The 13,606-nt window shown below is 53.9% G+C and overlaps 1 protein-coding gene across 2 annotated transcripts in view; it reads left to right on the forward strand.

Annotated features, from left to right (window-relative positions):
• Window positions 1-13,606, forward strand: part of COL15A1 (collagen type XV alpha 1 chain) — a 109,314-nt gene that overhangs the window by 49,319 nt on the left and 46,389 nt on the right. For both annotated transcript variants that reach the window (XM_058523629.1, XM_058523630.1), the window contains exons 8-13: window positions 1,072-1,227; window positions 2,582-2,734; window positions 4,836-4,985; window positions 5,478-5,621; window positions 11,390-11,449; window positions 12,634-12,729. In XM_058523629.1, the coding sequence (XP_058379612.1) occupies window positions 1,072-1,227; window positions 2,582-2,734; window positions 4,836-4,985; window positions 5,478-5,621; window positions 11,390-11,449; window positions 12,634-12,729 (759 nt within the window). The remainder of the gene's footprint in view (window positions 1-1,071; window positions 1,228-2,581; window positions 2,735-4,835; window positions 4,986-5,477; window positions 5,622-11,389; window positions 11,450-12,633; window positions 12,730-13,606) is intronic.

Raw genomic sequence — 13,606 nt, forward strand, 5'->3', positions numbered from 1 at the left:
TTTTTTGTGGGGGACGACAGTAATTCTGCAAGGACTTAATAGGTTGTATAAATAAAGGATTCTGTGGTCAAATAAGTTTGGGATGGGCTGGCCCCGTGGCTTAGCGGTTAAGTGCGTGCGCTCCGATGCTGGCAGCCCGGGTTCGGATCCCGGGCGCGCACCAACGCACCGCTTCTCCGGCCATGCTGAGGCCGCATCCCACATACAGCAACTAGAAGGATGTGCAGCTATGACATACAACTATCTACTGGGGCTTTGGGGGAAAAATAAATAAAAAAAAAAAAATTAAAAAAAAAAAAGTTTGGGAAAAGTTCTGGTCTATATTCCTCTTATTATCATCTCTGAGAATTCTTGCAGCAAGGAAATCTGTCTCTAACTTTGATCAGCCTAGTGTTTTTAGTATCAAAAAGAACTACTTTTGGGAAAAAAAGAAAGAAAGAAAAGAAAAATCCAAAATTAAATTAAAAAAAAAAAACTTTGGAAAACTGAGATAAAGCATAGTCAGCTAGGTGACACCAGCAGCCAAAGCTGCTCTCTGTTGCCATTTCTCGCATCTGCTATGTAACCTTCAGAGAATCTGCCTGTGCATTTCCCAAGGAAACTGAGTCACAGGGGAAGAGAGGAAGCAGGGTGTCCAGTCTGGAGAAGGCTGAGGAGGACGGGGTGCTGCCTGCACATCTCTGAAGCGCCGTCCTGGGCAGAGGCATTTGACTTGTTCCTGTGGCTTCTGGATGGGCACATAGGGAAGGTCACAGGGAGGCAGAGTGTCAGATAGAAGAGCCCAGAGCTGGAGCAGGCGGACTCGGGAGGCAGTGATCTGGTCACTGGCAGGTGCAAACACACCCCTGGAATCTAACAGGAGATGTAGTGCCATGCAGTCTCTCCTGCCCCTGGGATTCCGTGACTCTGGAGCTGGGTGACGTCATAGATAAAAAAGTGCTTTGGCGGAAAGACACTACGGAAATGCAAGTTGATGGATGGGCGTGGGCAGTCTGTTTTCTCCAGCCACAGGCACGTTGATCAGGGCCGTGGGCCCAGTGACTTGGTCCCTTGTGCTGCCTTCGTTTCTAGGGTCTGCATCCTGAAGAAGGTTTGGCAACAACAGCAGCAGCCGGGGACGCCGAGGTGCCCATCGGCACTGCTGCGGAAGCAGAGGCCGGCAGTGTGTCCACTGGGGGACCGACCCTCTCTACGTTCACTGAGGATGCTGGGGAAGGGGTCACTTCAGTAAGTAGCTCAGAGCACATGCTCCGCTTCACCTGTTTCCGGGGCATGGTGCGCATCTTGGGTGGGAGCAGTCGCTGGCCTTCCTCATCTGCCTGCAAAATGCAGTGTGACAGCCTTTTGGGGCCGAGGCCAAGCAGACACCAATTTGGAGGCTGAGGCACGTGTTGACTCATTCAGCAGATGTTCCTGGAGCGCTGCGCTGTGCCAGGTGCTAGGGAAATAGGAGAGACCCGGTGCCTGGGGGCAGAGCGGTAAGAGGTGCGACAGGACATGCTCAGAATGCTCTGGGAGCACAGAAAAGGGGCCCAGAATTCACACTTGGGGGTCCAGGAAGCCTTCCTGGGGAAAGGATGCTGGAGGTGAGACCCAGGGGGTGATTGGAAGGAGCCCAGCAGATGGGAGCGAGACAGGTGTTCCAGGAGCTGGGCCAGCAGGAGCAAAGGCCTGGAGGCATCCATATGAACATGCAAAGCCCAAAGAAGTGCAGCAGAGCTGCAGGGTCAGGTGTGAGCAGGGCGGGATGGGGTGACAAGGCCGGAGAGGCCTCTGAGAGCACAGAAGCCATAGGAGCCTGAGTGTATGCAGCAGAAATGGGAGTCCCTGAGAGGTATTAAACAAGACGTGACATAGTCAGAGTAGCATTAGGCAGTTAGAAAGTCACCTTGCCTCCTGAGTGGAAAAAGGATGGGGGAAGCAAGGCTGGAAGCAGGGGCGTGGATTCAGAGGCTGTGTCGGGGTCTGGGCAAGGGGTAGTGTTGGCTCCCTCTGGGTGTGGTCAGCAATGTCAGATCTTGCCAAGAGTTCCAGTGAGTAAAGGCCTGAGAAGCATCCCTTGGGTCTGTCACCATGACTATTGGTGACCTTGAGGAGGGCAGTTTTAGGGATGTGGGGGGGAGGGGTGGAAGCCAGAGGGCACTGAGGAGAGTGAGGCAAGCAAGTGGTCACTGAGGCTAGCCAACCGCTCAACAAGAAGGCTGTGCACTCGGGGGACCTGTGTTCTATCCAGCACCACGCCTCAGGTGCTCAGCGGAAGCTTCACTCTCAGGAGTAGTGGATGGAAGATGGCAGGGATGCTGGTGAGCTCCATGTCACTGAGGTTGGCAGGAAGAAGCAGGATGAACCGTGCAGGCGGCTTAGTGACAAGGGGGCACGCACCTTGGGTGGTGTGCAAGGTCCAGGTTTCTGTGTGGGCGCCACCTTCGGGACTGCAGTGTAAGGTGAGGTCTTGGATGTACAAGCGCTTTGGAGGTGAGGGAGTGACAGGATGCAGGGGCGGGAGGGGCCCCGCTGTCTGCTGCCTCCCGCCACAGCGCATGGATCCCTGATGTGGTCCCTCTTGACGTCTTCCTTTCAGGGTCTGGATACTGAGGAAGGTTCGGCAGCAACAGCAGCCGAGGAGGCCGAGGTGCCCGTCAGCACTGCCTGGGAAGCAGAGGCCGACAGTGTGCCCACTGGGGGACCAATCCTCTCCATGTCCACCCACGACCCTGGGGAAGGGGTCGCTCTGGTGAGGAATGTAAAGTGCTGGAAGGTTGAGGTCATGGCTGGGAGCAGATCCAGGCCTTCTCAGAGGGCCGGTCTTCCTTCTGTTCAGCAAATCCAGAGGAGCCTGAGTGGGGAGGGGGCACCTCTCTGACCAGATACTCCCTCAGAGGTCGGGTTTGCCAAGGCCTGGGCAAGCGTGTGGTGAAGCCGCTGGAGGCTTGGGGGCTGCGCAAGAGGACAGCCCCAGCAGGCCAGTGGGGAGCTGGGCCCAGGGGCATGTGGGTGAGTCAGTGAGGTGGGCGTGAGTCCCAGGGCTGATGCAGGGGGTCAGAGCCAGAGTGGAGGCGTGCTGGGGTGTGAGTGGAAGAGGCGATGGGGGGGGGGCACAGCCGGGGCCTTTTTCTGGGAGGGAGCATAGGCTGTTAGAGGGCAGTGGAGGGTCAGGGTGCAGGCCGGCTCCAGCAGGGTCCAAGGGCATCGCCAGCCCTTCTCAGCCCTCTCCTCAGGCAGCGTGGAGACACTGCTCCCAACTCCTGCAGGAAGTACTCCAGGACACTTGGCAAGTCTGTCCCTATTATGTCATTATAATGGATGTCCTGCAAGTTCTTCAAACTCAACAGATTCAAATCTACACTCATTTCCACTCCTCCCATGTTCCCACCTCAAATGAGTGGGACCATCATCCCTCAGTTGTCTAATCCAGAATTCTCTTCCTTCTTCCTTACTTCCCACATCTCATCAAGCACCAAGTCTTGCTGATTTTTCTACCTACACACATCATGGACCTGCGCACCTCTGTCCTTCTCGAGTGCCAGTCCCTTGGACTGAGCCACCATGTCCCCAGCCCAGAAGGTGGCTAAGGCCCCTGCCTGGCCGACTCCCCCTGGTGGGGGCAGCCCTCTGTGTGGAAGATCCTGCCCCCCGCCTGGCCTACAAGGCCTTGCAGGTCTGGCCTGGCCAGCCTCGCTGACCACAGCTAGGGCCGCCATCTCCCTGGCTCTCAGCTCTCCACCTCACTGACCTTTCAGTGTCATGCACATGCCTCTTCCCTTTTTGCCCCAGAATCTTCCCGCACCCTCTCCTCTCTGCCTAGAACCTCTTCCTCCCTCCGCCCCTCCTTTGGTTCCTGCTTATCCTTCAGAGGCCAGCTCAAACACCACTTCATCAGGGAGGTGTCATCCCAGACTGTGAAGTCTCGCCACAGACACGTTCACGGTTCCCCAAACTCCTCCGTGGAAGGCCTCATCATAATTGTAATAATAATAAATTTGGTAGGTAGTTCGTCTCTGGCTCCCTGCCAGACTGTAAGCTCTGTGAGGACAGGGGTTATGTGCAGCTTGTTCACTGATCTGCCTTCATCCCTGCAAGTCGTGGGCACTCAGTGGATGGCTGTGAGTGCATGAACGGAGGGGTCGTCAGGCTGTCACATGTCAACGACACTGGCCTCTGAGATCACTCCACACATCTCCCCTAGCCTTTCACCTCCAGGCTAACGTCCATCCAGGGAACTCTGCAGTGGGAAGGGGATGCCCTGACCAGCTGACGGCTCTCCAGGCCACTTGGCAGTTACGTGGATTATTTTAATTATTAAAGTGGCTGCCACCCCCTTCTCCTCCTCCTCCTTCTCCTTGTCTCTTCCTCTCCTTCATCTCTCATCATTCATCCCTTGTCCTTCCTTTCCCACCCCCAACACACACACTTCTTCTTTAAAGGCAAAGAACTTGTCACAGGGTGAGAAAACTAGGTACCAGGTCCCAGTTCTACCAAGTCTTAACTCAGTAGAAACTAGAACTTAACCAGCAGAGCTGTCTGGAAACAGAAGGGCTGCCTGTTAAGGTGGTGAGCTCCCCGTTACTGAAGCTGTGCAAGCCACGGCCAGAGCACTTGGCAGAGGTGTGCTGGAGGGGACTCCGGGGAAAGGAGGGGATGCCCTGAGAGGTGCGTTCTAACCTGGAGGTCGAGGAGTCTGCAGGCTAAGGCGTGGTCTTCAACGAGCAAGCGGAGGGGCACTTTGGGAATGCCCATTATCTGACGGCCCCACAGTTTCCTCCCTGCGGCCACACGCCCCCTGAACCAGGGGTGTGGACCGAGCGGCCCCATCCCTCATGCCACTTTTGTTTCAGGGTCCAATCAGTGAAGAAAGCTTGACAACAGCAGCAGCTGCATCAGAAGTGCCCCTCAGCATTTTTGAGGAAGAGCAGGCCAGCGGGGTCCCCACGGATGACCTGGTTCCCCTCACCCCCACAGCGGCCGCTGAGCAGGTGGTCCCTTCTGTAAGTGTCACCTAGCATCCTCTTTGGCTCACCGTGGGGAGAGAGGTCAGCGTCATGAGACAGGAGCAATTAGCGGCCTTCCTGGAGGCGACTGCAGCTTTGTTGTGAGCAGATAGCTAGGTAGGCTCCAGCTGGAGGGAGGAAGGTGTAGTGGAAGGAGCATGATGGAGGAGTCCCGACCCTACTGCCTCCTAGCTTTGTCCAAGAAGAACTTTGTCAGAGAGTAGTCCAAAGTCAGAAGGGGTTGCTAGGGGGAGCGGAGTGGTGAGTGCTCCATCACTGGAGAGGGAAGCTTAGAGGAGATGAGTATTTCAGAAGGGGATGTGCGAGTCTGAGCTTCTGTGAAGTGTTGGGGGTAATGACAGTTGTAGGTAAGAAAACTTTTCGAAATTGGGCTGGCGCCATGGAACTGACAGTCACCAAAACTCACTGGCAGCCTTGTGCACATTGCATCATGGGTGAGGTGACGTGATTCCTCTTGTTGGTTTTCAGGGTCCTGATGATGAAGAAGACTTAGCAGCAGCCACAACAGAGGAGCCCCTTACAGTGGCCGGGGCAGAGGAGTTGGGTGGCACTCTGCCCGAGGGGCCCCCGCTCCCCATACCCACAGTGGCTCCTGAGAGACGGGTCACTCCGGTAAGTGGCATCAAGGCGTGAAGATTTGACTTGGCCAGTCTCACAGAGGAGGGAAAGAAAGGTTGGAGTCCTGGGAGGGGCCTGCCCCTGGCTTTCTCAGACCTGGGTTTTCATTTTTGGTTCACAAAATGCCCAATTTGGGCCTTTGAGGGACCTCCAACCTGGGAACACACAAAGAAGCCTGCCGTTTGCAGAGGAAAAAGCAAGAGGTAAAAATCTAGGGCACCTGGATTCATGTCCCAAATTGCCCTCAAATTGAAATGAGAACTTTCTAATAGGCAGAACTGTCCAAAGATGCAGAGGCCCATCTCAGGTGTCATGGATTCCCATCCTGGAGGTGGGGAAGCTTGTAAGACTTGGCAGGGACCATAGAGGGAATGGAAGCATCAAAGGTGTGTGTGAGGGTGACCTTCAAATCCCTCCAACGTGAGTTTCCAACGTGAGTTTCTGTGATTCTAGGCTGGAACTATGCCACCTCACGCAAATTCTTTTCGTTTCTTTGGGCCTCAGTTTCCTCGTCTGTAGTAGAAGGTGAGGGAATGCAGGTCAGGGAGTGTTTGGAAAGCTCTGTACACATGGGGCATGGGGTTGCCACCACTTAAGGACTGTAACCTTGTCTTTTAGGAATAGGAAACCCAGAACTGGTCCTCAGCATGGGCTTGTGTGAATGAATGAAACTGCCCTTCAAATGTCAATATTTTTAAAGGAAAATATTTCATTGGTGACCAGCTTGGGTGCATCAGTTCCCTGAGTAACACTTGGTCACGCGCACTTTCAAAGCCTGGACTCGGGCTACAGGCATGTGGTCCCTTGGCCACAGCACTCCAGGGCTGACCGTGAGGGGAGGGGCTGCGGACGGGATATTGGAGAGCCCACTGGGAGTCCTGAATGCCCATTGCTCACCGGCCTCTTCCGGGGCCCCGTGGTCATCAAGCGTGGCTTACTGTCTCTTTATTTAGAGTTGTCCATTCATTCATTGATTCACTCGTTGACTCAACGCAGAGCTCAGGGCCTCAGTCCAGACACGTGGAGATAGAGATGAGTGTGACCTCGTTCCTGTCCCCAAGGAATTCACAGTCGGGGGGCAGGAAATAAGCCGTTTGCACTGACATATGTTAAGCACTCTGTGTTCCAAGTTTATCTGCTTCTGTTCACACCACCACTCTCAGGAACGAGGTGAACAGCCTCCGTGTGACAGGTGAGGGAAGTGAGACGGGGAAGGAGAGAAACCTGCCCACCGTTGCCCGCCTCCAGGAGGCAGAGCTGGGATTTGAACCCAGGTGTGCTGGCCTGCAGGGCTCATGCTCTTGAGCCTCCCTGAGAGTGTGGTACGGTGGAAGGGCCCCCGACTGGGAGCCGGGAGGCTGAGCTCCCCCTTCCGGAGATGCCACTGACTCGTGGTGTCCTGAGGCCCGGTGTTACCATCTATAGACGGAGGGAGGAGAGCAGGGGCTCTGGTTTTAACACTGTCTGCATCTTAGAGACACCCCGGAAGCTTCAGACCCTGCAGGTGGCCGAGTCCAGGGCCAGACCAACTGAGGAGCCCCTGGGGCAGGGGCTCAGATGCCCAGGGGATTCTACTGGGCAACTCACACAGGATCCAGCGGGTGGGCTGTGCTGCCTGTGGCCCTCGCTCACACGCTGTGACCTCCTACACAGTCCCCTGCTCTTCTGCTCCTCACCCCGAGGGACATGCAAACCACCCAGACCACATCTCCCCACAGTGACACCACGTCTGGGGCAGCAGTACTGGCCGGCCATGCACCTTTATGTAGAGCCAGTTCTCCTTTTTCTTCTTCAAAAACTTTTTGTTATGGAAATTCTAAAAATTCACAAAACAACTTAGAATAGTATAATAATCCCCCACATACCCATCACTCAATTTGAACAGTTATCAACATTATGCCAATCATGCTTCATCTGTTCCACCTCCTTCCGCCTTCTTTTTGGAGTAGAGGGGAGGGGTAGCCTGGAGTATTTTAAAACTAACCCCAAACATCAGATCATTTAACTCATAATACTTTCATGTGTATTGCTAATAGGGTGATCTAGGACCTTTTTTTTCCCTTAGCCACAATGTCACCCATCAATGGTAATGATGGATGTCATCCGTCTAACAAAATTAACAATGGTTCCTTTATATTATCTAACACCCTAGTTGTTAAAAAAGTGCCTTTTTAGGGGCTGGCCTGGTGGTGTAGTGGTTAAGTTCACACGCTGTCCTTCAGCAGCCCAGGGTTCGCGGGTTTGGATCCCAGGTGCGGACCTATGCACCGCTTATCAAGCCGTGCCATGGCAGCGTCCCACATATAAAGTGGAGGAAGATGGGCACGGATGTCAGTCCAGGGCCAGTCTTCCTCACACACACGAAAAGTGCCTTTTACACTTACTTTGAATCTGAATCCATATGAGGTCTACACACTGTTTGGCTGCTGTGTCTCTGCAGTCTCTTTTAGTCGATGATTGTCTCCCACCTTCTTTTTTCTTTTTTGCCCTTGATTTGTTGGAGAAACTGGGTCACTTGTCCTTGGATCCGTTGTGTTTTCTGCTTTGAGCAGTCGGCGTCTGGTGAGACTGGTGGGAGTGCTGATGGGCTTGGCTCACGACTTCTGAGAGGTTCTTTGTTGACACGTATTAACAACCACCAAACTGCACACTGTTGACCCAGACACTTCTGTTCTAGGAATTGAACCTAAAGGGGATACTCTGATATGTAGAAATGCTTTGTACACAAGGATGTTAATCTCAGTATTGTCCATAATAGAAGAGATTGGACACAGTTTAACTAGCCAACAATTGGGGGTTAGTTGAATAAAGTATAGTCAAATAATGGAACATTATGCAGCTATTAACATTATACTTATTAGGAGTATTTAATGATGGGGGAAAGTACTTACCATATAATGTTAAGCGAAAAAAGCTGGTTTTAAACTTGAGTATGTTGTGTGGTCTTAACTATTTAAAAATAGACACATGCAAAAACCATGGAAGGAAATACCCTCCCTAAATGTCAGCAGTGTGGCGTCAAAGTGGTAGAACTGTGGGGAGTTGGCAGGTTCCTAATACATTGTGGTGTTCCCGCCATGGGGCTTATGACTTGTACAGTGGGGCTTCTAAAAAGCTCTGAGAAGAGTAGGATGTTGCAGGAAGAGAGACGGAGAGAGGAAGGAGGAAGGGAGAAACAGACACACGGTGTTTCATCCTGGCACCTAACTGATGAAGACAGATCCCCCAAGGGCCTGTGTCAGGAATCTGCGATGAACTGAAACGGGTGCCCTGAGTCCTGAGCACGTGGTTTAAAAGCACGATAAGGACGGTGAAGAGAGCACCCACTCTGGAATATCTTCAGGATCATTTTGAATCTCACAGTCACCCAAGGCAGTGGGTGCGAGGGGCATCCAGGCCTGGCTCTGCCACACATCTGTGACAGGTTTCTTCACCTCTCTCGGTTCACTCATGCATGAAATGGGGAGCAGAGCACCTACCTCTTGGATTGTGGTGAAGATGAAATGAGCATTTCATGTATTTATCATGATAAATACATGAAATTTATTCATGTATTTATCATGATAAATACATAAATATCATGTATTTCATGAAATATATGGAAAACTTTATCTAGCACATAGTATACACTCAACAAATTAGGTAGGTAGAATTATTTTGCAGATGAGGCCCAGAGAGGGTTAGGGGTTTGCTCAACATCACACAGCTCCCAGGAGTCAAGTAGGGAAGGGCACCTTAGTGCCTGGACTTTCTCCCTTTGTTTTTTGCACTGTTCACAGCCACCCGTCTTCAGATATGAGCCAGAAGTGGGTCAGCAAAGCCCACATGGTCCAAATGAGGTCATGCCATTTCTAAGATTTTCCCACTAGTCATTTGGCAAATACTTAGCGAGAGCCTGTTATCTGCTGGGTGCAGGGGACACAGCAGAGACCAGACAGCCACACCCCTCTCTTCATGGGGCTCGCTGCCCCCAGCCCAGAGCAAGCCCCCAGCTCATGCCCAGCTCACTCACCAGGACCAGGGACCGACGTCAGAGCGGAGCAGCTCCATGTCCCAAAGCCGTGGACCAGGTTTTAACCACATCTTGTTTTAGGCTCAGAGGACATGTGGGAATGAAAGGACAGGTTGGGCCCAAAGGAGAAAAGATTGGCGCTGTGACCATTCCGGGGAACACACTGGCTCTGAGCAAGTGCCCTAAGCATGTTGTTTGCATTAATGTAATCAGTTCTGATCAAGGGAATAGTAGAGGCGGTAAGAGGACTGAGCCCAGAAGAGAACGAATTGAGACTCTGGGAGAATCACGAAAACAGCACGGGGCTCAGTTCCGGCCACGTCTCTTCTTCCCGATCAGTGACCTCGGCCAAGTCTCTTGACCTCTGCAGGCCTCGGTTTCCCTATCTGTAATTGGAGGGTCCTTCCATTTCTGGTGTTCTCTCTGAGCTCTGGAGTCTGCCCTGGTTTTCTCCCTGGGAAAGGGTTGCACAGACAGGAGCTTCAGGCAACCAGAGACCTAAGTTTGCTTCTGAGTAGCTGTAGGATTTCAGGAAAGGTCTTTATCTCTTCTTTGCTTCAGTTTCTCCATCTGTAAAATGGGGTGGGGACGACTACCCCACAAGGGGGTAGCTGGAATGAAATGAGGCAGTGTTTGTGGACATGCTTTGTCTGGTGTCTGTCACCACAGAAAAATAACAAATTCCTCCTACCGAAGCAACTGGTGATGTTAAAACTGTGGCCTAGGGGATGTGCCCTCAGTGACCTGGGCCACGGCCCCCAGGAGCCCCACATTGTGGGGCGGTCCTGCCCCAGGAGCCTGATCTGGCCATAGACAGCAACCTGGCTGCCTCTGGGACCCTTCCCGTCTCCACTCTGGCCCTGGTCCTCTGCCCTCCTTGCCCCTCCCAGGGCTGCCTGAGGCTGTCCCCCAGGGGCAGAGGGTGCTCCAGCCCTGGTGCCTCACAAGGCTGCCAGTGGGGGTGTAGGGAAGGGAGGGCTGGGGTCTGGGGTCTCCCTGCTCTGGCCGCCTCAGTGGACTTCAGAAGCCAGCAGGGTTCTGGGGGACAGCAGGGTGTCTGAGAGAGGGCATCACACCACACAGTTTTTATGGGATTTCACTGTCCGTGTTCCCATTCCTTTTGGTGGCTCAGGCCATTCTGTCACCTTATTTGTCAGGACTGCCCATTTCTCTGGACCCTTTTTGACAGCCAGAAGCCCCCCAGGATGCCACCTTTCTCGTTTTCTTGTTTTCTTATCCTTTCCAAATGGGTGCTCCTGTCACTCCAAAAGCCTTTGCTGGCCAGGTGCTGGGACCTGGAGGTGATTCAGGCACCGTGCCTGTCCTCCAGGAGCCCACCGTCCCAGGGAGGCAGCCCTATGAGCAGTAAAGGCCCCAAAAGGCTACAGGGCTGGTGGGAGGAGCGAGGTGGGCAGGACCGGCTTCCGAGGAAGGCCGTGTTGGGCCTGGACATCAGTGCACCAGCAGGACCCGGACCAGGGGGGAGTCCCTGCTGACAAGAGGGGTGTATGTGCAACGCCTGTCCACTCTGCTGGGTTCCTTCCACCACACACACCCTCAAGTGTGGTGCAGAAACCACTCAGTGGGGTTCCAAGTGGGACAAGGTGCCCCTTAGGCTGGCTGATACAGAACAGTGCCTTCTTCACGCCTGCATGAGCCTCATCTTACAGATGAGCACAGTTTCTACAGAGAGGGGAGGGGACAGCGGGAGGGGTGCCCAGGGCTCCTCTGACCAGCTTGTTCTCTTTAGGGTGACACTGAGGAGGGGCTTCCTGGCCCCGCTGGAACCGCCGGGCCTGCTGGACCCACGGTGAGATTCCCACCAGGCTCGTCACACACACTGTGAGCAGGGGCTGAGGGTGCCACAGGCGGATTCTTCCTGTCAGCCCAGAGTGCCTTCTGGTCAGACCTCGGGGTTCTTGCCTCTGCCAGAACCCTCAGTGAGCTCAGGAGCAGAATCTGTTTACATCCTGTTTATATCCTGCATCCTGAATGGCCCACAGGTCCCTCAAACTCAACTCGTCCCAGACGGGACTCATCACCATGCCCCCAGAACTGCTCCTCCTCCGGGGTCCCCATCTCTGGGATGGCACCCCATCTCCCAGGCCACCAAGAGAGAAAGCAGGAAACGTCTTTGAGTGCCCCCCGCCCGCCATCTAGTAAGTCCCCCGTCCAGCTGTGTAATGCCTCCTTGTCCCCCAAATGATGGCAACAGCCTCCTAACTGGTCTCCCTGCCTCCCTTCTCCCACGTACATGCACACACCGCCGCCTCCTTCCTAAAGCCGGCTCTAACCCCTAACCCAGCTCCTCCCTGGAGCCTCTCAACTGGTGCTCCCCACACACCCTCAATGATTGAATTAGGCCTCGCCTGGTTCCTGTCTTCTAGAGTTAAGTACCAGCAAGGTGTTCTGGAAATTCCATTTTGTTCTTTGGAGGAACTGATGGCATTCACCAAATATGCACAGAGTGCCTTCTCGGTGCCAGATCTCTTGCTGGACATTGGGCACCCAGATGTGTCATAGGACTGGGCCGACTTGGAGGAGTCCTAGTCTAGAGGGGCTGGCAGACACACACACACAACTAAGCTTCAAGTCAGGTGGTCCTGACACCAAATCAAGACCTCAGCAGAGGCCAGTGGGAACACAGAAAAGAAGAGATGAACTCTGCCTGAAAATGGGGTGGGGAGGGCTTCACAGAGGAAGTGAGCATGGAACTGGGCCTTGAAGGGTGAGCAGGGATTTGAAAGGCAGGAAAGGAGGCTGAAGAGAAGATGGGAAGGAGTGGAGTATGTTTGAGGACTGGCTGGGGGTTGGCTGCACAGCTGGGAGGTGGGGCGGGAGGAGAGTCGCAGTAGAGGAGAGTGGGAGAGGAGGCAGGGGGGAAACTTGGCACAGCAGTCATGGGGCAACAGAAAATGGGAAAGCTTTTGTGACATGACTGTCCTTGGAGAATGGCAGTTGAAACCAAGGTGTGAGAATGTCTTCTCTCTCCAGGTGGGAGCGGAGGCTGAGGGCTCTGGCCTGGGCGGGGGCTTGGACTTCAGCTCTGGCTCTGGTGACCTCCCGCACAGCGAGGAGGAGCTGTTGAGAGTGAGTGTTCTGGGATTGCCTTCCCAGTAATCCCGGAGGGAGGGCCGCAGGGCGGATACAGACGAAACCAGATTGGCCACTGCTGAGAATTGCTGAGGCTGGCGTGGGCTCCTGGGAGTTCATTATACTTTTCACTCTACATTTGTGTATGTTTCACATTTTCCACTTTGATCAATTTTGCTTTGTTTTAAGTGAGCATGAGCCTTAGTTTATATTCAGGACCTCCACTTCCCTACTTGCCTCATTTCCCTGGCAGCCTTCTCCAGCAGGCTGCTTCACAGCAAGTATGCCCATGACCTTCACCTCTACAACCTGGCTTCTGCCCTACCCCCTTCCACCTCTTAACCGTCACAGAGACCTGCTGGCCCCTTCTCTAGGCAGCATTTCACACTTTGGCTTCCAGAACCTTCTTGAAATCCTCCCTACCCTGAGGCGACCCCCTCCCAACCTCCTCAGACCACTCCTTCTCCCTCTTTGTTCTTGCTTCCCAGGTGGGCCAGCCTCCTGCCCAAGGCTGGGCCTCCACTGGTCCCTGGTCCCCTCCCCGGGGAGCACCTCCCTTCTCCAGCTGCAGCTAGCACCTCTGTCCCTGGGTCTCCAACCTCATTTCCAGCCCTTCCTCTGAGCCCTTGTGCCGAATCCCAAACTAGAAGGCTCCACTCGGCTGCCCTTCTGCCCACTCGCCATGACAGGGCTGGAGGGTTCTGGGCCCACCCGATGAGTGGAACGGGAGCCAGGTGGGTCTTTCAGGCTGATGGGATCAGCCAACCCAGCCAGAGGCTGAGAAGACTAGTACACGGCAGGAAGATTTTTAACAAGGGTTAACAACAGCCAGTTTTTAACCAACTTCTTCATTAATCAGAAAACTAAATTAGCC

The sequence above is a fragment of the Diceros bicornis genome, chromosome 28 (assembly GCF_020826845.1).
Source record: "Diceros bicornis minor isolate mBicDic1 chromosome 28, mDicBic1.mat.cur, whole genome shotgun sequence".
Classification (NCBI taxonomy): Eukaryota; Metazoa; Chordata; class Mammalia; order Perissodactyla; family Rhinocerotidae; genus Diceros; species Diceros bicornis.